Source organism: Lepisma saccharinum, chromosome 1 (assembly GCF_977018435.1).
Source record: "Lepisma saccharinum chromosome 1, izLepSacc3.1, whole genome shotgun sequence".
NCBI classification, from domain to species: domain Eukaryota; kingdom Metazoa; phylum Arthropoda; class Insecta; order Zygentoma; family Lepismatidae; genus Lepisma; species Lepisma saccharinum.
Genome location: NC_139229.1, coordinates 162,941,413 through 162,968,093, shown reverse-complemented (window position 1 = coordinate 162,968,093; position 26,681 = coordinate 162,941,413). Strand labels below are relative to the sequence as shown.

General features: G+C 35.7%; 1 protein-coding gene across 6 annotated transcripts in view; it reads right to left on the bottom strand.

Moving 5' to 3' along the window:
- Positions 1 to 26,458, bottom strand: part of LOC146003438 (uncharacterized) — an 88,681-nt gene extending 62,223 nt beyond the window's left edge. For 5 of the 6 annotated variants that reach the window (XM_083141725.1, XM_083141743.1, XM_083141748.1 and 2 more), the window contains exons 1-3: positions 26,237 to 26,458; positions 26,039 to 26,123; positions 12,616 to 12,737 (exon numbers count right to left, since the gene is read on the bottom strand). In XM_083141725.1, coding sequence (XP_082997851.1) covers positions 12,616 to 12,737; positions 26,039 to 26,123; positions 26,237 to 26,380 — 351 coding nt within the window. In that variant the 5' untranslated portion in view covers positions 26,381 to 26,458. The remainder of the gene's footprint in view (positions 1 to 12,615; positions 12,738 to 26,038; positions 26,124 to 26,236) is intronic. The other variant, XM_083141746.1, reaches the window with a different exon arrangement.
- Positions 26,459 to 26,681: the final 223 nt, after the last annotated feature.

Here is a 26,681-nt window from a genome sequence, read left to right as displayed (position 1 = left end):
TGGCTTGCAAGTCACTGCTAACGTCTTTTCCCCTTGCAAGGAAACAACACTATCCTTTTGCCGGAAAGGAGCAAAAGTGTGTAAATATCAAGGCAAACAAACCTAACCCTTGTAACCTAATCAAAATTATTAACACTAAAGCATGTAGGAATGTGATTATAAAGTTAAGAGCAGCCAACCTGACCTTCACAACCTGCTTACGTAGGCATATGAGAGCAGTAATGGTCAGAATATGCAGAAAGTAATTAAAAAAAAAACTGTTCAATATGTTCTTAAGACATGTGTAGAGTTAGATAAAATAGAAAATGCATGTACTCTTCGCAATACCTTATTTCTCCACCCTGAAAAAGTAAGTCCTGAATTCATAAATTTGGCAACATAGTGCTTCAGAGTCCACAAATAGTATCTAACTTAGCAACAGTTTTTCTCTATAAAGGAAAACGCTCTTGTGAATTTGTTTCATTCTTTCACATTCCATGAAGTTAGAAACCCTTAACCAGTAATATAATACGCAATTAAACAAAAATTGTAAAGCGGAAATACGAATGTTGATATATTTTTATGATTCTTCATTCTGAAATAGAAAATAGGGGAATTTATGTGCCCTTTGAAACACTGAACGGGTTCTCCACCACCTGGAGAGAATGGACATCACATTTATTTATTTATTGAAATTTTCCAGTACAGCAGAAGCCATTTTAAACCAGAAAGAAACAACAGTAAAACAATAGACTAAGATTAAAAACACAAAAGAAAGCATAACATAAAATAAACAACATTAAAACAAGCCAAAACAGTACCAAGGTAAATAGATCAGTTTCACCAAAGCATTACTTATGTACAATTTTTTCTATGTTGCTGATCAAAAACGAATATGAGGTGAATATATCTATTTGGTTTGAGATTATATTGAACTGATTCGGTAGCCTATGGAATAGTGAACGTTGTATGAGTGAGAGCCTGGGAGTTGTAGTGTGGAAAGTTTCCTTGCTCCCTGTTTTATGTCTAGGCACTCTGAGTGAGAGTTCGTGGAGTGGGATGCTGCATCTTAAGTTTCCATTTATGATCTTATATAGCAATTTCATATCTGCAATGTATCTACGAGTTTCTGGAGTATTAATATGCAGATTTACAAGCAGATCTCTCTTAGGCAGGTGTCTCAGGGCTGGCACTCTATATCGAACGATGGAGAGGAAAAAGCTGAGAACACTGTCGATCTTGGAGGTATGAGAATGGGCAGCCATGTTCCAGATTGGTGAACAATATTCTAGAATGGGGGACACAAATGTCTTGAAGTAAATGGAAAGTGCTTTCGGGTTATTGATTTCGGTGAATCTGTAAAGTAGGCCTAGCATACGCATTGCCTTTTTTGTGATTGTTGATGTGATTATCGAAATTTAGTTTTGAATCTATGAGGATACCAAGATCTCGGTGTTGTGCTTCTTTTGCTAGAGGGAGGTCGGTGAGCGTATAATTGCCTTCAAGAATGTTTTGTTTCAATGAAATCGTTATGTAAGAGCAATGAAGCAAATTTCTTTCTATTTTAGGCAAAATTACAGTAAAGATACCTTGCACAGAAAAATAAACCTCGAAAATAAATAAAAATGCAATAAAAACTGTTAAATATACCGACAAATAACCTAAAGCCAAAAATGCTAAATAGAAAGTTTTAACTGAAGGAAAGTTTATGATATCAAGTTTAGCATTGTTTTTAAGGTTCAAAAAATTTTTGTTTGATCTTTCAACTTCCGGACCCCATTTACTAATTATGGCCATTGAAAAATTTGGAAGGAAGGAGGCATCTTACTTAAATTTTCCTTGCTGAGGGATCATATCATCCCTTATCTCCACTTTATAATACAAAAAAAAATTATGTTCATATTTCGAAAATGACTTGCAGTTTTCCATCACGAAAATAGGTTTATGATAGTTTGAAGTTCGTAAGGATGCACTTGCAAGGTTATTCCATTGTTTTAATTTCACACATATTTTATACTTGAATATCCCTTTCCTCTCTCTTTCCTACAGTGTTTGGAAAAAAGCTGAAGTTTCTTGGCAACAGGGGTCTGGTTCAAATGACTCATTTTCGCTATCCTGTTCCTACTTTAAACAAACAACAAAAGCCTTCGTAACTGAACGATTGCTTGTTCAAAACACAGAATTTACAAAATATGACAAAACACCAATAAAAATGTTTATCATTCTTCCCTTTCAGCCTTTCTCGATTTTTGCTGAATTTGTTTCCTCATAAAAATTGCCATGAGGAAATTATAGACATGACATTGTGTGAATTGGCTTCTTCAAACTTCTTTGCAAATTTTACCATGAGCTACCTGGAGAAGAGGTAGCGTGCATTATTCTGACGAGGGAGGTCGTAAGTTCGATTCTCCATCTAGGCAGGATTTTTTCAGGAGTGTATCGTTGGGTGTAAAGTTTATCCACCATGCTAAGAAGTTAACAATGGTCTCTATATTTCACGAGGTGAAAGGAAATAGTAAGAGGAAGTTATTTCCATGATAGGAGGAAGTCACATGCCACGTGGAATGTGCAGAATCAAGTTACGTAGAACCAAGTATGTGATGGTGGGGAAAGTTTGTTAGATCTGATACTCGTACTTTCTTTTGAATTAAAAAAAAAAGGTAAAAAAAAGGTAAAGTGCTCCCCTGTGCTTAGCACAACGCCATGAAGGCGTATAGGGGGTGTGGCGGTAATGCCCCACACTTTCTTGATCCCGTCGTGAGTGGGGGTGATGTGATCAGCATCACGCCCCTGACCGCCTTTACACCCCAGGGTTTCCCCAGGTACCCATGTTATTCGACGCTGGGTGGGCGCCGGGGCCGCTTCCATCGTTAGAAAAGTTCCCGGACTTGAACCAACTGGGGATCGAACCCGGGACCTTTAGTATGGTAGTCAGACGCGTTATCGACTGAGCCACCGCGGCCACCTTTTGAATTAAGACAAACATTTTAGATACAAAGCAGTGACGAAGTAACGATCATTCTGAGGTTTTGAATTTTTTGTTTGTCACTCACTATATAAATACTTATTACTAGTTTCTTATCGCATCGGCCTCCGTCGCAATAACCATTTACTTATGTTAATTGGTGATTTACTATTAGTTTCAGACTCAGCGTAAGATGGTGGTGAAGGGACTGACAACAGTAATTACGAAGGAATGGACATGAAATTACCAATCTTAGCAATTTCAACTCATTAAACTCTCCCCTTCATTACAGTAATGCACTACATCACTACTTAACATAATTGTATATCGAAATAATTAATATTTTAGGTGTCAATGAAGAATATAAACAGTATCGTATAACTTAAATACCATTACATTTTGCATCCTGTGATGTGTGAATGAATCACGATGTGGGTGTTAACACAACTTATAAAGAAGAACTAGAAAAAAGTTTTAACCTTAAATCCTGGAAAACTGCAACTTCTAAAGGGGAAAATGCACGTCTCTCAAGTGTGCATCGGATTCATTTTTTCTAAATAATTTAAATATATCAACGGTCTCTGTCCAGCAAACCAAAAAAAAAGAGAGTCTGATTTGAGCCCACGACAACCTTTCACGCTTGACAAAAAATAAGGATAGCAGCACTTAACTGCTCAATGTTAACTTAATGGTGTTATGCCCTTAAAAACATGTTGACGTTTATGAAAACTCCCACCTTCCTGTCTTCCAAGCACATTCTCTTGACAATTTTGGAAAATATTATTGTTTGAGAACTGTTCGATATTATGCAAGGCATTGTAAATAAAATGTTCCATAAACTCCTCACAAATTTGCACAGGTGGAGGAAAACTGTATTCAAACCCCTCTAATTTCAATTCAAGCAAGCAGAATCGTAAATAAATCCTTAAGGTTCTCCTTCCAATTTATTTTCTGTTTGATTGTGTATTATAATAGCGGTTTATAGTTTTTAAGTTCATGGAAAGTGCAAAATTGAAAACCTATCACCACAGTAGTGGAAGGACCAACTCAAAGTTTGCTACTCTCAGCTGGAGCCGAAGTGCAATGTTGCTATAGAGGAGCCCAAGTTCAGAGTTCAGTATGGGCTTTTACTTTTGAGATCACCACCCCCCTTCTGTCAGAAACAAAAGTCGTTTACATGCGATGAGAAAATAATAAATATTCAAAAAGGAGAGGAAATGTAAGGTTTTGATGGTCTAAACCTTATTTTACAATTCAGAACATTCAAAAAATGCGCTTTCCTTTCTTATGTTAAGCGCGATTTGGGGAGTCAAAAATAACAGCCTTCCGCCTGTTGCCACTCGCTGCAAACACGTGTTGGGAAGGGTGTGGAGAATGGCCAGGCAAAAGTTCGTGAACAGGCTTCCATCTTGGGGCCAGGTCAAGAAATTTATTATTTGTGTTAAAATGTTTGGATTCAAAAGATTCTCATAAATTTTTCATAATGTGATATATTCTGTGAAGTAATTTTTTTTACGTTTACATTGTCCTGTGGCCTAGAAGAGGAGAGAAATAAAACTTCTTATTTCCAGTTTAGTTCGTTTGAATAATGGCTTAAAAGTTAACATGCAGTATCAGGTTTGAATTATGGCTTCTTAAAATTTAACAGGTTATGGGCCCAGCCCAGGTGTTCATGAACTGTGCTGCAATGTACTTTGGAGTTGCTTCATCACAGTGAAAAATTTTATCGTAAATTTTTGTGATGTACTCATGACTGATCACATGATATGATAATGTATGTAGTGCTTGTGAAGCTTTGAATCGAAATTTGTGCAATGTAATTTTTTTTGTACGAAAATTACGGTGTCAAGAAAATTGAAACAAATTCGATACTACAATGACGACTCCAATCGTGATTAATAGTGGACAGCCAAACATTGAAAAACTGGAAGGTGTTAAGAATTACGCCACGTGGAAGTTCGTAATGAAATTAACTCTGATCGATAGTGGTTTATGGGACTGTATCGAAGCAGCTACTCCAGTGGATCCAGTTCGAGACCAGAAAGCGTATGCCAAGATTTGTTTGTGCGTGCATTCTTCTTGCTACCCACATGTTAGAAATGCTGAAAGTGCAAAGGCAGCATGGAAAAATTTGAAGGCAGCTTACGAAAATCAAGGTATAAGTAGGCGCTTAGCAATTAAAAGAAGACTGACCAGAGTGCGTTATGAAGATTTTTCCTTCAATGGACTTGTACCTTGGTGAAATAATCTCATTACAACAAGAGTTGGCGGACGTGGGTTGCAGTGTCGATGATGAAGAAATCGCCGAAATTATGTTGATTGGATTGCCTGAAGAGTTTAATCCTTTGGTAATGGGTATTGAAGGAACACAGACGAAACTTACCAGCGAGTTTGTGAAGTCACGGCTCATGCAGGGTGATTTTCGACGAAGTGAAAATGTTTCCAAGGATTCTGCATATTTAGCTTCAGATAAGAAGAAGGGTCCATTTGTACCTATTTGCCATCATTGCAAGAAGGAAGGCCACATAAAGCCTAGATGTCCTCAACTACAGAAGTCTAAGAAGCGGATGAAGAAACCTACAGTTACGAAGCAAGGACCAAGTTCTTCGCAACACAATAATTCGTTTTTGTTGACTACCCACAGTGCTTATGCCAGTAAAATATTTAATGATGATGACTGGTTACTAGATTCAGGGTGTACTTCACACATGAGTAAACGTAAAGATTGGTTTGATAATTATTCAAATTCTAAATCATCTGAAATTACCATTGCAAATAATCAAAAGGTGATCAGTAATGGAATTGGTGATGTGAAAGTAAAACTCAAAAATAATGTGCAGAAGTTAATATCTAAAGTGATGTATGTTCCAGATATTACTGCTAATTTGTTGTCTGTTAACAAAGTTACTGAAAAAGGTTATGTTATGCTTTTCGATGACAAACGGTGTAGTGGTTACAATGTATCTGATATTGAGATAAAGGCTACTCCAAAATTTACAGCAACAAAGGTAGGTGGCATTTATAAGTTAGACCAGGCTGAAAATTTGTCCATGATGAATTTAAACAATACTACTGTAAATTCTCTTGAAAATTGTGAAGAGACAGTAGCTATGTTGTCAGTTAATGCTTCACAAGATGTATGGCATAAACGTTTAGGTCACTTGAATCTAAAAGGAATGATATCTTTGAGAGATAATTTAGCTGATGGAGTATGTTTTCATGATGACACCCCAAAACAATGTATCCCTTGCATTGAGGGGAAGCAGAAAACTGCATCCTTTCCCAAGGGAGTGGCAAAAAGAGCTAAAGAAAAACTAGAGTTAATACATTCTGATGTTTGTGGACCAATGTCCGAATCAAGTTGGGGTGGTGCACGATATTTTGTTACTTTTACTGATGATTATACTCGCAAGAGTTTTGTATATTTTCTTAAATTTAAGCATGAAGTATTTGAAAAATTTGTAGAGTTCAAAGCTTTTGTAGAAAATCAGTGTAATTTAAAAATTAAGAAACTTAGATCAGATAATGGTACAGAATACTGTAACAAGAAATTTTCTGCATTTCTCAGTGAACATGGTATAATCCATGAGACAAGTGTTCCATATACTCCGCAACAAAATGGAGTTGCCGAGAGACTAAACAGAACAGTTGTAGAAAAGGCTAGAACCATGCTTCATGATGCTAATCTCAGTAAGAGATATTGGGCTGAAGCAATTTCAACAGGTGTATACCTGAAGAATGTTTGTCCTACAGTTGCAATTAAAGATGCTACTCCAGAGGAAATGTGGACAGGACATAAAGTTAATCTAAGTCATCTTCGTGTATTTGGTTGTACAGCATATGTTTTGACACCAGACTATAAACGAAAAAAGATGGATAGTAAGTCGAAGCCATACATTATGGTAGGTTACTGTGAGTTTACAAAAGGTTATAGATTAGCTGATACTTCTAATTCTGGTAAGGTTATTAAAGCAAGAAGTGTTATATTCCTGGAAAATGTTGCAGGGTCATGTGTCGATAAGACAGATGTCAACACTGACATGTCTTCTGATGTAATTTTACCTCTGACTGTACAGATACCATTTAGTGGATCACAAGTTAAAAACAATGACAGTCAAAATATTGTAGGTGCTAGACAGAAATCTGAAGAAAAGTCAAGTGACACTTTATGTGTTGATAGTAATGTCGGCGAATTATCAGAAGTAACAAATTCAGAAACTGCTGAATGTTCTAATGTAGGTAGTGATTTTTCTCAAAATGTAGAACAAGAAAATGGTAGACCTGTTAGAAATAAGCAATTACCAATTTGGATGGGTAATTATGATTTATCCGACACATCCTTTATGAGTTTTGAGGAACCTGTAAGTTTTGAAGATGCCACAACATGCAAAGAAAATTCCAAATGGAAGAGAGCGATGGATGATGAATATAAATCACTCTTGAAGAATGAAGTTTGGGAATTAGTAGATCGTCCAAAAGACCAGAGTGTAGTTAAATGTAAATGGGTATATAAAGTAAAACAAGATGTAAATGGGGATGTAGATAGATACAAAGCTAGATTAGTAGCACGGGGCTTTACGCAACGATACGGTATCGATTATGAAGAGACGTTTGCACCTGTTGTAAGACACTCTACTCTCAGACTTTTGTTTGCTATTGGTGTGGAATACAATATGGACATAGATCATATTGATATAAGTACTGCATTCCTGAATGGTGATTTAAATGAGACAATTTATATGGAACAACCACAAGGTTATCAGGTTGATAATAAAGTGTGTCTACTCAAAAAGAGTTTGTATGGTCTAAAACAAGCAAGTAGAGCTTGGAATCAGAAAATACATGATGTATTAATCAAAATGAAATATGATCAATCAAAATGTGAACCTTGTGTTTATACAAAATGTATAAAGGGTAAAAAGATGATTGTAGCATTGTATGTTGATGATATTTTTGTATTTAGTGAAGATGCATGTGAAAAACAAATGTTGATCCATGTACTGAAAGAACATTTTGATGTTAAACTATTGGGACCAGTAAGACATTGTCTAGGAATGGAGGTTGACAGGAATAAGAAATTGAATACTCTAACTTTATCTCAAAAGCAGTATACTAAACAGTTACTTACACGTTTTGGTATGAATAATTGCAAAACTGTTTCAACTCCCATGGAGCTAAATGTAAAATTAGAAAAAGCTGAGAAATGTGAAACCAAATTTCCCTATCAGCAATTGGTAGGTAGTCTCATGTATCTAGCAGTTTGTACGCGACCAGATATTGCTTTTGCTTGTAGTAAACTCAGTCAATTCAATAATTGTTATGATGTAAGACATTGGGTTGCAGCAAAAAGAGTCTTAAGATATTTGGCAGGTACACTAGACTATAAACTTAAATTTCAAAAAGGTGGAAATGAAGTAAAAGTGTACACAGATGCTGACTGGGCTAATGATTTGGTAGATCGTAAGTCATACAGTGGTTTAGTTGTAAAATTTGGAGGCTCAATTGTAAATTGGGAATCAAGGAAGCAACGAACAGTTGCATACTCAAGTACCGAGGCAGAGTATTATAGTTTGGGTGATGCTGCCAAAGAGGCACAATTCATGAAAAATTTGTTATCAGAGATAATTGATATTAAGGTGACAATTACAATTTTTAATGATAATTTAAGTGCTCATAAAATTGTTGAAAATTCTCAGCACCACAGGCGTACAAAGCACATTGATGTACGACATCACTATATTAGGGATGCTGTTCAACAAGGAGATTTTCATTTGGTTTATCAACCAACAAATGATATGATAGCAGATTTGTTAACAAAACCTGTATCTAAAATTGTGCATGACAATTATGTATCACAGTTAGGTATGAAATAATTATAGTCACATGTATGTAAAGTATACATATTTGAGTAAGGGGAAGTGTTAAAATGTTTTGATTCAAAAGATTCTCATACCCAAATATGTTCATGTAAATTTTTCATAATGTGATATATTCTGTGAAGTAATTTTTTTTACGTTTACATTGTCCTGTGGCCTAGAAGAGGAGAGAAATAAAACTTCTTATTTCCAGTTTAGTTCGTTTGAATAATGGCTTAAAAGTTAACATGCAGTATCAGGTTTGAATTATGGCTTCTTAAAATTTAACAATTTGTGTGTGCGCTTTCTCGTTTTCGGGAATTTTTCTATGAAAACAGGCATATTGTATGCATTGGCGGATCTAGTGGGAACATCCCCGGTTCACTTGCTCTTCCCAAAGCATGACTAACTATTATAAAAAGTATTGATAGCATTATATTAAAAGAACATAAAATGATCGAGCAGTTCTTTTCCAAATAGTAAAGTTTGACGCAAATGCATAAATAGGGAATAGATTTATGAGATACCTAAAGTAATTTAATCCGGGACTTGTTGCTTACAAGGCAATAACGTTAACTGATGGACACAAAGCGAGAGCATTTTAGATTGAATATTTCCAGTGTCTATCTCTTTCTTTCTGTAATCCTTGTTCACACAAATACAACAGAACTTCATCTATTTCACACCTCTAGTAATTGATTAATTGAGTTTTAAATCCATTTTTCTGCACAGATATGTTAATTGGGACTGGACCTACGGTTTTATGTCAGATACGAACCACTATATGCCTCCACCGGGTGTGGAACCCTAATCCCTTAATTAAAATGTGACGTGTATGCCGCTATTATAATGAACACTGTTCCATTTCAAATGAGACAGTGCATCGAAAAAGGTGAAAGAGGCCTCCCCGATGGCGCAGTGGTAACGTCGTCGCCTCGTAATCAAGGAGTCCCGGGTTTGATACCCGTTGGAGACACACAGTGGTTCGGATCCCACTTTAAACTGTAGGTCCAGTCCCGAGTTGCGTTTCTGTACATAAAGGAAATAAAAACACTGCCGACGCATGTGATAAAATAGAGAGCAAGACGTATGAAAAGTACATTCGGAAACCGTTATTTTCAAATCTTCCTCCACGGACCGTTATCATTCTGGACCAACAGCTGCAAGAATGAACAGCTTCCCACCAAGTCATGCATTCCTGGTCAAAGCAAACTATTGTAAGTGCCAGCACCCATGTTGTGACCCCACGCTTTTGATTGGCAATTGTTCTCCCATATTTAAATATACGGGGAAGTTGATGCTGAACGTGGTGCTATTACATTAAATTGCAAGTTTAATTTTATCTTAACATCGGAAATTATGTCGGAACATCAGTGCTGTGAAACTAAGAATTTTAATAAGACGATCGTCAATAACAGAAAAGATATCGGAACTAAAAAAAAGCCTTAAAATTTGCAAAGCACTTGTTTTTTTTTTTCTACGTCACTGAATTTTCACAATTTAAGTGCTTTATTCTTGTGAATCTGGTAAAGAATAATACATAATCATTCCACGCGACTGCACCTTTTTTTATAGCTAGTTGTTATTAATACCCGACTCATTTTTTTACGTGATATCATACTTTTCCTCATGGCTAGTAAATATGGTTCTTTATATATACACATTTATCGAGAAGAATAGTTATTACAAAAAATATGTTACATTCTGTTTCATATCTCGCAACCTCTAGGGCTTTCTTATTTACAGGAATTATAATTTTAAAAGGACAAAAATACGAGGGGGAAATGTCTGCTTGATACAAAGAAAACATATGTTAATATTAAGTTACCGAATAGGGCATAGTGTATAATAATAAATATTATGCGCTTATCCACTTAATACATTTTCTCATTGTAATTTGAGTAGTTTCTCCGAGGAAACATAAAAGCGTAGTGCAAAAATCCATTTTTTTAAAAAAAATTATAGACCCATGGCAGCTAGGGACGACCAAAATAATGTCACGTTTAGTGCTCTTTGTGAATAAATATACTATATTTAGCCAGTCTGAGCTACCCTGTCGTTGCGCTTTAATATATTCATTCTTAGGTTCAGGAGAATGTAATTTTCAGATACTTATGACTTGCTACATAATCCTAACAGTTTGCTAAACAATTTTTGTTATCGATTTACACTAGAAATTCTTACCTTCGTTGAAAATAACGTTTGAATAGCCATCCTATCGCTCTCCAATGTAAAGCTTAGGGCAACCAGATGACGAACGAAATTATTTAGGGACACAACAGGGGTGGCGGCTCTAGTGGAAAAGTTTTGCAGTGAACAGCCCCTAACTTTTGTTGCGGCGTGTACTACAGCAGACGCTCGATGCGTGCTGGAACTTTCTTGTACTGCGCACCATGCGGCAACACTGTTGTCATAAGCCCCATACTGAACTCTTAAGTTGGGCTCACCAATAGGTTTACGTAATTTGGGACTTAGAATTCTTTCGGGTTGGTCAAATAAGATGTTGCGAAGAGTAGTACACTGTGAGCCTTAAAAGAAAGACAGATTAAATGCTTTATGAATCAAAAATTGTTTGTCTTATCAGAAAAGGATTTAGTACCGTTTTGCACTTATTGTTCGGTTTTGAGAGAGAACATCACGTGAGTACCATATGGCTGTTAGCCAGGTAGAAAAGGCTCTGTGTGGGCTTGAATTTGTAAAAACAAATTCTGTTATTGTCATACAGCATTGTTTAGAATATGGTATGGCAAACCCCCATAAGGCAGTCCATCTACAATTGAAGCAAGAAATTTGAGGAAACTAGTTGTTTGTGTAAGGGGAAAAGTCGTGTTTGGGGAGAACTGGACTATAGCACTGATATCTGTCATCTTAGAAAAGAGTTACACATAGAACATTAGTTACTTAGCCATGTAAACTTCAGTACATACTCTTCCTACCATGTTATTAAAACTCTTGTTTCTGTAAAACTCCTATTTTAGGCTCACTCTGTATAACTCTGGTAGTATTTGAATTACACACATGGAATTTGTAATTTAGCATTTTGTGGTTGCTTGTTCAAGTTTTCCATGTGGTAAGCATGGTCTTTTCTAATACCTTCAATACCAAGAAAGTGGACATTGATAGAATTATATATGTAATATATATGCATTAATTCTTGGAAACAACTCATCCACCCACTCAAAGAATAAAAAAGTTTTCATAATTCTTGTCATGGTTTCCTTTTACCCTACCCCACTCTACCCTACATGTTAGAAAGTGAAAATATATTTTGAACAAAACAGTCCTTGCAGTATCAGAAGATTTATGGTCGTATGCAACTTGATGGGTCACAAGGGGCCAATACATGGATCAAGTATTTATTCCAGGGGTCTTCAACTCGTCAGCCAGTGTGTGCAACATTAACAATGTCAATGACGCTCGCGAGCCACAAAGCTATACTGCAGTGGTGAGAACTGTCATCTACCAGCCCCACACGGTACTTTATGTTAAGTACTTAGTTTTTCACACGGGCACGGGCCATAGCAAATGGCTCTGCAGGCCACCTCTGACCTGCGGGCCATGGGTTGAAGACCCCTGCTGATTAGACAATGCAATTTCAGAGTTCAATGTACGCATATATAATTGAAGTTCGTACTACTTCACATTTAATGATGTATTCATTTATCCCAAAATAGTAAGTAGGCTTCTACAGTATTACAAAATTATGTAAGTAGGAGACTGTCAACACTTACCAAACAAAATTAATAAAAACAACAATTGAAAGCACAAAACTACTTCATAGTAAAACATTAAAAAGAATTGAAGGATTCAACTCACCACAGCTGATTCTGCATTCTGTTCACTGGTCATTTCTACATCCTCCTTTCCTTCATCTTCATCACCCGACAGCTCATGGTTATCTTCTGCATTGTCAGACTCAGTCTCCTGATCTCCCTTCCCTACAAAAATACAGTTCATGTAAAATATAATTTTCATTAACCAACATAATTCTAATACTTCTTGCCAGCTAACACCACAGACCTCGAGTTACCGGACGGAAATGTGAGCCTTTCAACATGGGCAAAGTTGAAACAAAAAATGCCTAGTTCAGGTGACACTAATACACGGTGTCTACCAAAGTAACAAATCCAAAATTCTTGACCTTCCTTTCAATTCTCTTGACTTTTTCTTTAACATTAAAATAATCACCCCTACTTATGTATAGCTAGTTGGAAATTAAGAAAATAGATATTTTTCTTCAATGAAGAACCCTTGACACAAGGTCAGTTAAGAGAACTGAAGCTGTACTTTAACTCTTAAATGCATAGCATTACCATTTTGTGCTAGAGGCTTGTCTATATTGAGTGTGTAGGCAAACCTAGTGACAGAAGTCACTCTAGGAAGAATAAAGCTTGTGTTTGACACCATTAGTTTCGGTCAAGGTAATGGCATTGTTGTGAGAGGATGTATTTATTTTGACCTCCAATTTTTTTTATTCAAAATGCAGTGATCGGAAGTAGCGTGCTACTGTAGCTAGCTACAAAATTTGTAGCTGTAGCGAAACTACAAAATTCCTGTAGTTGTAGCGAAAATTTCGCTACAGCTACATTTCTTCTCTGCATTTTGAGGAAAATTTTGAATCTGACCACAGCGTTAAAGAAAAATTCGACAATAACGCTTACTTTTGCAGGAAGTTTATAACCCACTCCCCTATAGTGCTACAGCCCAATATTGGGCCCTGGCTTACCTACCGGCTGCTGGCCTCCCTCCCACGTGGGCCCCCAGGGGGGCATGGAGATCTGCAGCCAGACTAGGGGGACGGGCGGTCGGCCCGACCAAGCCCCAGCCATCGTAGGACTTCACTCACTCGGAGCTCCCCAATATCCTCACGATGGTGGATTGTCACCGGCCCTATACGCAGGCCGAAAATTCCCAGAGACTGAACCCAGGCGAACCCATGCCGTCCCTCAGCCGCCGTCCAAAGCAAGGTGCCTTAGACCGCACGGCCATGGAAGAGGACAGGAAGTTTATAAAAAAGTCTATTACATGCAAATAATCTAGATCATAAATATCTTGATATCGCAGATTATGGACATCTGCGTAATTTATTTCATTAGTATAGAATAAATTTAATATCCAGATAACTAAACTGTACTGGCATACGTGAATATATTCTGGCTAACAACTACGTTTTTTTTAGCTGCATCGCTATTTTGGGGAGAAACATGCCTCATTTGCTGCACCCCTGAAAAAAATTGCAGTGTAAAAACGAGCCATCAATGGATGGACAATGACAATGCAACAATGCCAGCCAGCATTCAGTGGCTCAGTACGCTTTCAGCATTGATCATTGCTAGCAATGATCTCACCAGCAAGAAATTATTGTTACAAAAATTTTAGACATACACTTTCTGGAATTACAATTATTTTTGTCATATTTGTTCACAAATTTTAAAATTGCAATACGTTTAGAACCCTCGGGTTTATGAGTACACTTCAGTTCCTGCAGAGACAATTTTCTTTAGTTAATAAAAAATAATATACAATTTCCAAATGTATGCATTTCTTCTACTTTTACGTTCTTTTTCTGTAACTTTTGCTAATCATGATGATGAGGATGAATGGTTTATTTTGTTATTCTGTTATCTAGAGTCGGCTTCTGCTACTTTTGACTAATTATGAGAATAAGGAAGAATAATAATGATGATAAGTAGTGTGCGGAATGGAGGAGCATGAGGATCCATCCTCCCAACTAGATGTGTTTCGTAGTTTTTGTTTTGAATCCACTTTATGCACAGATAAGCTAATGGAGACCTATACCTATACCAAAGCAGCATCCCCCAGCTATCCACAATGTTAGAGCAAACATCTAACGAATTACGGGAATTCTCATAATAAATAGCAATCTATTTTCCAGTAAGTACAACTATCATATTAGGGGTTTCTTTTGAATATCCATGTGGTTGTTTCAATTTTTTTTTTATGCAGAAGTAGCGCAAAAGTAGCGAAGTAGCGAGTAGCAAACAGGAGTAGCGTAGCGAGCTACTTTTTGGTAAATGTAGCTGTAGCTAAGCTACATTTTTGGATGAGTAGCGGTAGCTGTTCTGATCACTGTCAAAATGTCATACGCTGGAAACTAAATATGCTGTTTTTATCTGATTGTCTTTCATTATGCATTTAGTAAACACATGTAATTTTAAAACAATGATGTTATCTGTTCTTGACCCACCTAGTGCCCATGACCAGACAGAAGAAGGCTATTTTTTAATGCTGACACAAAGAATAGGGACAATGAAGCACACAAACTTGAAACTAATAATTACACGAAAATTATTACCCAATATATGCACATTAAGCTAAAATATGCACTATAAAACTTTACCAGAGTAATCCACACCAAGTGAAATGGATAAATCCGTTGAGAGCATATGAATTTTTCTTATGGGGTCATTCCATGTCAAATCAACCAATTTTTTAAAAAATAGTTGCATGACCATTTTAGAAAAATTTCATTTTTAGTACATAGGTTTGTACATGTTTCTAGATATCAAAACCAATGTTCAAAAAAAAATATTGTCTTTAGTTCCCCTGGGGCAGCCATTTTTCCAACATGGTGCATGGCTTTTTTTTTGCTCATGTAACAGTATACAGTTAATATCTCAAAAACCATTAAAGCTAGAGACCTGAAACAAAATTCATTTTGTAGCTAATGAAGTACACTTCCTATGATATTCAGGTATGTTTTGCTTGAAATTGCATTGTTAAGTACGAAAATTATGGTGGAAAATGGGGTAACAATAGTTAAAAAATTGCATTTTTAAGCTAGATTTTTATAATGAAGGGGTTTAGTCTAAGGCTTGATTTATTTTTCATGTGTAGACCTACCTGCAGGGTGTCTGTAAATAAAATATCGGTGCTTAGAAATGCACCCCTTTTTTACAGCATGGGCTCAAACATGGCCGTTCATTGAATTTTGACAGTTTTCGGGGTTAAATATCTCAGATGGGTCCCCTTTAAAAATTCTGAAATTTGGCACATAGGAAGCCCTTCATGAACCTAACTCACAGTAAAAATCTAAACTTTTAGATTCAACTCGTTTTGGTCAATATGGGGTAACGTATGTCACCTAATTTCTGACATTGCAAGGTAAGGTTAAACTACATTCCATACTTAGAATAATGAAGTATTTTCTTTTTCTTTTTTAAATTTGGGTTAAATAAATACTCAGAAACTATAGTAAGTTAAGGTTTTAATACTTGACTTACCATAAATTGAAATTACAAGGTATGACAATTGAAAATCTGCGAAATTTCATTGCAAAAGGTTTGATTTATTAGGTACCCATGACCAGTTGGTATTGTCAGCTCCAAAACTGAGCTTCTACCATATTTTTATCAATGTAGCAGTACATGCAGCATAAGATAGGCAGTGGTATGTCCAGGAATTTCGAAAGGTACGGGAGGGGGTTACATATACTTTTTTAGTATACAGCCCTGTTTTTGCCACATTATCCTGCCTTTGACGTAATTGCTTATGGAATACTAGGCCAAAGGTATTGGGTTATGACACCCACAAACCCCTCCTTGGGCACTCCACTGAAAGTAGGCTATTTATTTTGGAGTGTCAAAGCTGGTAGAATATATTATCTTTTGTTTCCTTCATTTTCCACTTTTTTTTTCTTCCAAGAAAAGACATTCGTTGAAATAGATGTGAGTCATGCACAGCAGAAGATTCAGAGACATGTTTTGATAGGATGTGAGGCAAGCCTGGAATTGATCTGTGCATGGACAATCTCTGCTGTCATTCTTCCTTTGCCTAATGTGACGAGAGTAGTGACTTGTGAATGTTTGTTATCTGTTACAGGAAATTGAGTGTTCTGTAATATTTTTAACTGGCGAGGACTGTCATAATTACCCTTTTGGTAAGGTTCCCAAAGACCTAACTAATCTTAACAAAGTCAGTGAAAATGATAACACTTCTTAGGTCAAGACTACAGGTGTATGGCTTAGACACAATATACAAATACCATTAAATATAGCTTTTTATATGGTAAAGTATGTTGTGATCTTCAGAAGTACCACTTAAAGAAAAGGTTAAGTAAGGTAAGGTAAAAAAAAGTGTCAAGAAAGCCTTATACCAGTTAAATCAATATGCCTGATATGTTGGAGAAAAAGTTTCATATGTGGAGAAAGTGACTCACTAAAATGCCAGAATTGAAATCATGTCTTTGTGCCAAGCCAAGGAAAACTAAAGGAAATGCATGAAGTCTGTTCTGTCTTTTATGCATCTCCTGTTTCAAAACTGAGGAGGCCGATTGCAGAAAAACAATAAAGTGATCTTGCTCGAAAAACTATTAACATCCTACAAGGCGTGCAAAGGAAACTGGAAAATTGCTTTTCACTAAGTATTAAAACTGAAGAAAAGGAAAGCAAGTGTGACAATCCTTGCGTGGCCAGTACAATCATATAATTGAAATTATAAGAAGAAAAATGTAAATGAGCAAAAAACTAATGTTGAAAAGGTCAGAATCATCGGTTTGATTGCTACCACTTGGTCAAGAAAAAATATGTGATGAACTGAAGGTTTCTGATAATTTACTTAGGAACTTAGTGAAAGAACAAAGAATCCTGCCTGATTTAACAAAGAGAATGAATAGGAAACTGGAGCTGACAATACCAACTGGTCATGGGTACCTAATAAATCAAACCTTTTGCAATGAAATTTCGCAGATTTTCAATTGTCATACCTTGTAATTTCAATTTATGGTAAGTCAAGTATTAAAACCTTAAGTTTCTATAGTTTTAAAGTATTTATTTAACCCAAATTTAAAAAAGAAAAAGAAAATACTTCATTATTCTCTGGAATGTAGTTTAACCTTACCTTGCAATGTCAGAAATTAGGTGACATACGTTACCTCATATTGACCAAGATGAGTTGAATCTAAAAGTTGAGATTTTTACTGTGAGTTAGGTTCATGAAGGGTTTCCTATGTGCCAAATTTCAGAATTTTTAAAGGGGACCCCGAAAACTGTCAAAATTCAATGAACGGCCATGTTTGAGCCCATGCTGTAAAAAAGGGGTGCATTTCTAAGCACTGATATTTTATTTACAGACACCCTGAAGGTAGGTCTACACATGAAAAAAAATCAAGCCTTAGACTAAACCCCTTCATTAAAAAATCGAGCTTACCAATGCAATTTTTTAACTATTGTTATCCCAATTTCCACCATAATTTTCGTACTTACGATGCAATTTCAAGCAAAACATACCTGAATATCATAGGAAGTGTACTTCATTAGCTACAAAATGAATTTTGTTTCAGGTCTCTAGCTTTAATGGTTTTTGAGATATTAACTGTATACTGTTACATGAGCAAAAAAAAAGCCATGCACCATGTTGGAAAAATGGCTGCCCCAGGAGAACTAAAGACAATATTTTTTTTTTGAACATTGGTTTTGATATCTAGAAACATGTACAAACCTATGTACTAAAAATGATTTTTTTTTCTAAAATGGTCATGCAACCACCATTGGATGGTTTGGCATGGAATGACCCCAAGGAAAAAAACATGCAAATATGCAAAAATCCACCCCTAGTAATAAGAGATGACCATTTCACGGAACATTTTGTGCCTGTTCAGTAGCTCAGCTTTGTTGAGTCTGTGATCCCGATTATGATAAACATTCCTGCAAGCTATAAGATTTGGTTACAAAGCCTGCCTGGTGGTTGGAAACCTTCCGTGGATACCTCTTTTGTTTTGATATCTATCAAGGCAGGAGTATAAGATGACTACATGGCATTGAAAACAAATTTAGAAAGACTACAGCCCCTCTTATCCATTTGCTACATGAATTTCAGAGGCCAAAATTATCCCAGCTTGAATTTGGGTGGAAATCGGTCAAAACTATATGACAATTTCATGTTGCACCTAAGGGAGCTTGGCGGCCCATTACAACACAAAGGAAGGTTTTGAAAAACATGTAGTATGCTGGTGGTTCAGCAGTAGTGTTCGCATTGGACATGTCAAATATGTTGTTGGACTTACTGTTCCATGTTTCATACGTTTGTACCACATAGTGGTAATGTTGTCGTCTTGTAATCAAGGCTGCCTGGTTCGATACATGGTTGAGGTACAAGGCACAGTGGTTCCGATCCCACTTTAAACTGTAGGTCCAGTCCCGATTAGCTAATCTGTCCATAAAGTGGACTTAAAACTCCAATTCAAAGTTTTTACGACAAGTGAATATTCAAGAGTGATAAACAATATGTGAATATAGAGTAATCATTATGTATTAAATAGTTAGCTGACCACGTTTAGCTCAGAAAATGTGAGATTAATGAGCAATGGATCTATAATATTTGTATAGTTTTTAAAAAATAATAAAATGTTGAAAATAATTTTAAGGTTAATTACAAAATTTCCAAGTTTTCAAAAATAAATCAATTTGTTGGGGTGAATACATAGCACTACCATATGGTAATGAAAATTTTCAAAAAATGATTCAAAATTGCTTATTAGTACAACAGCTATTAGAGTAAAGACAAGAAAAAAATTGACAAAAATAACTTGGGCGTTTAAGGGTTAAAAGAGATTTAGACTTGCTTTAATTGAAGGGTTCGGGTGTAAAAAATGGTTATTTAATATTTTTTACAAAACTTCACGCATACAAGAATGTAATTCTTAAAGAACAAAGTGAATACTAAGTATTTAAAAAATATTTAAAAATACCAAAATTAGTTTACTTACGGTTTGTGAGTATGTACAGTATGCCAAACTAAGTTTTGGGAGTCAACTGCTCCCTTGGCTAGCGAAATTGCTTCATAGCCGCATCAAATAGAAGTAAAACAAGGAGTAAGGTGATACGTGTTACTATGGTAAAAAAGGTTTCCTAACAACTTGCCCATTCCTGATAAAACTCCCATACCCACATTCCTTTCTTTGTAGAGCTACCAAAAGTGTAAAAAGTCAAAGATAAAAACTTTAAAACTTGAAACATTGAAGAAAAAAACACCCGAGTACATGCTACACGAGGTATCATGTTTGTCTTCTTGCAGAATGCAGGAACTTTCCCGGTTCCAAACTCCACCCACAAGTCTGCCATCCCCTCCTCCCCCATAGTAGATTATGTAGTTTGGCATACGGTACATACAAATCGTAAGTAAACTATATTTTTGAATTTTTAAATATTTTTTAAATACTTAATATTCTACTAAGTGAGTAATTCGCACACGCGCAAGATATGATTTCATATATCAATACGGGGTAACAAAGTGAACAAATCTTAACAACTCGATACAATTTTAGATTTCCAAATATTCAATTTTATCAAATTTCAATACAGGTATATACGAATAACAATGTAAATTCACTATAACCTTAAAAAAAAAAAAAATAGCAAAAATTCTTGACCACAAGCATAATTCCTTGACCTGCCTGTCGATTTCTCGACTCTTTCCTGACAGGTAGATACCCTGTAATAAAGCTGTGAGTGAACATTCAAAGTTCCACTTGTAACACCCATTAAAAAGTTCTCTGCACTTTTTGACTCTCTTTGCACTCCCAAATCAACAAATCTCACACTACAAAAATATACAACCTTTGAAAAATTCCATTTCCCATATCACTCTCATCCATTCTAATAGATTTATCCCCTTCACTAATCTGGATTCTGTATGCATATCCTCGAAATATAAAGTGATTTATATATAGTATATACACACACACCGGGTTCTCCAAACGTCCCGGAACGGTCACATATCATGAGAAATACACATCGAATCGGAAAAAAAAATATGTGTTTAATAAGTGAAAGAAAGCTATTCAATGATATGACACTTTATTCCCCACCCCTACCCCATGGGGGTGGGGTGGGGTGGTAAGCAACTGTGATATTTTAAATGGAAACCCCCATTTTGTATTGTAGAATCGGAAAGAGGACTTCATTGAGAGTCCAACGAGGTATCAACAATCCTTCTAGCTCAATAAGGAACGGAGATATGGAATTTTTTTTTTTAAAAAAAATTATAATTTCATAAAACCCAAAAAATTCTCAAAGGGAATTGAGCTAGAGTGAAAGTGATTGCAGATTCGGAACCTGCACGTCAAGACCTTACAATAGAGTATATGGAAGGGGAATCTACGATCACATGTGATCGTATGTATGTTCTGATGAATTTGAGAGACTATCAATTTTAGAAGAAAACATTAAAACAAATACAAAACAGTAACGATGTCCGAAGTAGACAAGATAATACTGGCAGGGACAGTTAAAAGAAGAATAATAATAAATGAGTGGTCAAACTGAATTGTAAGAAGCTGTTATTTCTTCGAAATTCCAATGGGTTTATGCACATAAGCATTTTAATTTCTTGCTAAGAAGTAAAATATACTCCTTTTCTCTTAGTGAAAACTTGACTGATTTTTATTTCACCAACGAACGAACAAAGATATTGCCCATACCCTGAGAGGCATCAAATAAATGCTGCCAGTCTTCATGTGAACTTATTATTTGGTGTTTTAGTTAAACCATGTTATCTTGACTAAAAGAACATGTCACCCTACACAGTGTCAAAAAGTGCACTAGACGACCATATTTTCAAGATTGAGTCTCATTGTCCCATAGAAGATTGCAATTTTTAAGTTTACTAACAAGGGAAGCACTGGCCTAAACAAAAAATGGTTGTGAATATGTACACGGAATATGAAACAAATAATATTCCTGCAAGAAACGTGATTTCAGATTTGTTACTTACAACAGATGTGTGACACAAAATTAGCATCCACAATCAGAAGTGTGAAAATCTTTAACATTCATGTTTCCAAACATAGGATGAGACAGTTCATTATTGATTAAAAAGTTATTTCACAATAGCTTCTTCAATAATAATAATAATAAATAATAATAATAAATAATAATAATACCAATAATACGTACCAATAATAATAAAGCTAATAATATTAATAAAAATAATATAGTATAATAATGCTAATAATATTAATAACAATGTTATTAGTATAACATTATTGCTGTTGTTGTTATTCATTTGCTTTATTTTACTTCGCTTTTGTGCCACTTTTGGCTAATTTGCAAAGATGGGGATGAGCGATGATATAATGAAATTGATCACAAACATCCATGCCAAATCTGGGATTTGAACTCAGGACCAACATTATTTATATTATTATTATTGTTCGTTGAATTTGGTACTAAAGCATTTGTGTTCGAACCAATGATTTGAATTATTTTTTCAACACATTCAATTTCACATTAATAATGGAAAACAAGCACACTCTATTTTCGAAAGACAGAAAATGCATTCCAAATATAATTATTTTTTACATTAACATGTATAACTTTCATGCACGATATATATTTCACATATATGCAACATGGAGATATGCGGACACTAAATTGTGTACATATTTAAAGTTTCTTTAATACATATGATTTCAATACATTACACAACCAATTCATCCATCTCACAATAATGCAAAAATTACATAAATTCTCTCTCAAATGTGCAAATTAAGACAAGTCTTATTTACCTGTTTGGCAATTCACATTTCATTACAGAGAACAAATATGGACTGCGAACAAAGCGAGCAATAAAATTTTTGGATCAAATTCTTTTGCAGGCTGAAATTCAATATTGATTTAATAGGGTGCAATTAATTTCATGGGACGCCATTTCATTTTCTCTTTTACAACTTTTGTGCCTTCCCTATGGTGTAGTGGTAACATTGTGACCTTGTAAGCAAGGGGTCCCGGGTTCGATACCCGGTGGCGGCACATGGCAACAGTGGTTCAGATCCAACTTTAAACTGTAGGCCCAGTCCTGATTAGCCTTTCCGTGTGTAAAGTGGACTTAAAACCACAAATCAAGCAAGCAATTTTACAACTTATTTTCACTTAGATCCTTCAGCACCTAGGACTGAACTCCCGCCACCCCCTAGCTACGGTTCTGAACCAGACAAGACCAAAAAAAAGTAGTGATTGCTAGCGAAACGAGCAATAAAAGTTTACAAAAATTATTTTTATTTGCATAAAATTTGAAGTTGTAGGCGGTAATTGTTCCCTGCAGGTACACTTAGCCGTCAATCTTTGCACCCCTAGAACTCATTTCTATCCAAGGTTGGGGGGGGGGACAATACCCTCCTGCGGTTGCGTGACTGACAGGAGTATCTAGTACCCTATCGGTATTGGTTGGTACACGATAATCAGCTTATCAATAAAAACTCTGCCAAACAAAAGTAAAGGAAGAGTAAAATGGCATCACTGTGAATTTAACTACTGAAGTTTTTTCAAACAGTATTACATGCACAAAATACAATGCCAATACAATCATGTAGAGAACTAGATATTTTCACACTTTCGCACAGGTGCTTCCACAAACAACTTTTTACATATTTCCCCTAATAATAAACTGAATTTTGCAAAACTCTAAACAGTGCTAATTACTTTCTCAAAGCTCCAAAATCACTTTCACATTCATTTCCAATATTCATTTATTTATTTCCTTCAACAGAGTAATTATCTCTTTTTACAGAAGGTAGCCAATAAAAAATAAAAATGACTAGACTATGTAATTCCCCTATGAAATTTGGGAAAATCATTAAAAATTCATAATTGATACCCTAAGAGCCTTAAACCTGGCTCATTTAACCGAAGAATTTATGGACATATGGTAACTGTTCCAATTGTTTTATGATTTTTTTTTCAAATTCTCCTAGCTGAAAGGCTAATTATTGTGGAATTTTGAATCATTGTCACACGAAATTTGAACCTTCCTTAAAGTAAGGAGCACGGTTTGGTTTTCAAAAAGAATTTACTTATGTTGAAAAAACCCTCATGCAAGCCATGTGCGCTTCCCATGGACAAGGTATTTTCCGTTGACAAGCGACAGTAAGTATCTTAGACTAGCGTGAATGAATGTAGAAGTAAATCGGAACCTCAGTAGAATGCATTTAGGAACTTTATTTTAATGCTAAGAGAACCAAAACTGGCCTGCCTAATTAAACCACGAAAGCATATATTGAACAAAAGTGTAAGTAATCGCTAAAACTCCACAGCATGTGTTAACAGAAGTAAATCAAAATCAAACCATGTAAAAATTGCATTCATAGCATGATAAAAAAAAAGCAAGAAAACAAAAGGAAACAGGACCCATAATATCCCTTCGCAACCAAAACACATGAAGTACACCGCAACAGCAGTTCATATAGAAGATGACAGTAAATTAATGGCTGCTAGCAAAGAGAAAGTAATATAGAAGTACACAGAAGGGCAAAATTGTTCTCCATGAGAGACAGTAAATAAAAGACTCTGTGCACGTTAATTGATTAACATGCATAAATAGAAATTGAACCATGTAAAAAAATGTGTACCATTAGTTCTTGGGCAGCTCTTAGCAGTAAAATAACAGCCATAAATGTTTCCAACACCTTATCACAAAATCCCCTTAGAGCCTCGCACGATAATCTGCCATAACTGCATGTCTGAGACGAACACCAAACAACTATCAACCAAGATTGGCTTCCCTCTGCAAAACGTACCCCTACTCTTCAAATTATAATTTATGTATGTATGAATGCTTTTGTGTGTGTATCCTCCAAACTTAGAAGGTACGCTTGAAATATTTTGCATAGCTAGTTTATGAACGTTTTTAGTTCTTTTTAGCTTGCGGAAATGTGTTAATGTCTAGTAAAGTATCTGTTATCTTAGCATGAAGCAGAACAGCACAAAGGCTTTGCACAAGTGGCAGCCAATATGACATTTCACATCATCAGCCTACCAATTTATAAATATATTTGAGTTAGAGTGCTAAGTTGGTAAATGTCTGTTATATCGGAGACACATTAAAATCTGATGATTCGTACTTACCAATTGCGTATTGCGGAACATAGTTGAAGGTGCCATTATGCTTTTCACATTGAGTAATTCTCTTGGTTACTTCTTTGGTTGTGGAACATACAATATGGTGCACACAGCCGTGGATCATCGCACGTCGTGCTTTTGTTTTGTCGATTTGGAGTGGGTATGCAGTGTTTCCAACCTTCGTAACCGAAAAATACATCCTTTCGTGATCATTATGTCATCACAAACCATTGACGGACATCCCAAAAAACCATTCACGACAGCCCTACGAACCATTGATGGATAGCCTCAAAAACCATTGACGGATAGCCCTATAGACCATTTCCGCCAAGGTTAGGTTAGGTAAGCATAGTTAAAAAAAAATCTCAAAAAAAAAAAGGCGTTTGAAAACACTGGTGAGACTGCGTAACTTTCGATGCTCGCACCATCTGCAGGTAACTACATAATGGAAACAACAGCATAATGTTGTCGCTTTGCACAAAATGTAAGTTTATTATATCAAAAGTGCTTATTTCTTGTTGTTCAAAATTCTACAGAAATTCATTTCCGTAAGTAGTTTCTTCTGTAAAAATTAAGAAATGAGTCTCTGATATAACAGACATTTACCGCCAAGTTTTTTGAGTGTACATACAAACCAGTTCAGACATTTACCCTAGTTTTACTAATAAAAAGCGGCGGAAGTACAGCGAGATGGAAGGCTTTTAAAAATGGGGCAAACTTTGGGATCAAATGTCTTATTTATTTCTTTTTGGCACAGGAACATCTTGTTATTTATTTCTTTTTGGCACAGGAACAAATTTTATATGCAAAACATTGAAATCCGGCAATTAAAAAATTTATACATTTTATACGGTTTTCCACATTCGTTTTCAGTTTTCCGAATCACTTCCCAATACTCCGATAAAACTTGCTAAAAATCATTGAACAATCGGAACAGTTGCCGCAAGTTTTCAAATAATAACGCATAATCATTATCATCTCTGCACTTTCATTCTATTTTTATCGTGAAATTTGCCTTTAACATGTTGGCAAGGTAGAAAATCTGCAGGCGAGGAAATGGCCAAGGATCGACCAAACTTTGCGGCGTTCTTTCTGAAACATATAGTGTAGTTCACTTGGAATCATGTCAAATTACGATCTGATTTACAAGACTCGGTAGATCCAGTGGTAGGAAATCCTCTTTATACGCCATGTTACTAATGATAGCTAAAAATGGAGTAGTTTCGAATCTGTTCATATCAATCACAATTTTAATCATCGTAACATAAGATTTGAACAAAAACTTTCACAAAACATCAATCTAACAGAATCCTGTTTAAAAAAATGCTCCACATTTTTTAATTCCTAAATTTTCCTTTAAAAAAATAATAATTCGTGATGCTTACTTGCGTTAGATGACCGCTTCGCAATTTTCTTCTCCGACGATTCAAACAAGTACTCATCTGGATCAACCCCTTCATCCTTCAGTGCCTGGAACAGAAACATTCAAATTAGGCAATCCTAATTACGACCAATTTAATATTAATTTCATTAAAATAATAGCTGTACACGTCAATTACAATTATTTGCTCATTTATCTGTACCTTTTGTAGTCTTTCGATTAAAACAGCTTTAACTCCTGTTTTATCCAAATTACGTTTTTCCAACTCGGCACGTAAATCCACTACACGCATATCAACTAATTTCTTTCCCGATGAATCATTTTCAGTCGCCATTTTCACTTCCATTACATTAGTAGTTTAGTTTACTTCACTAGCGACAAGGACGCTTGTTTCGCTCACTCACTTGCACAGATTACTGCGCTACAATGTTGCGAACCATATTCCAAAGTTACTCCACGTCCACAGGCATTTTATCCCCAACACAGCTTTCCTTTGTATGAAATATGGGCATGGGTGTGCAGGATTCCGAAAATTCGGGACCGGGAAAAAAAATTCCCGTCCCGATCCCGACTTCGGGAAATGACTTCCCGACTTTTCGGGATCCCGAGCAGTCGGGAAATGCAGAATGGTCATTTAAAAAAATTGT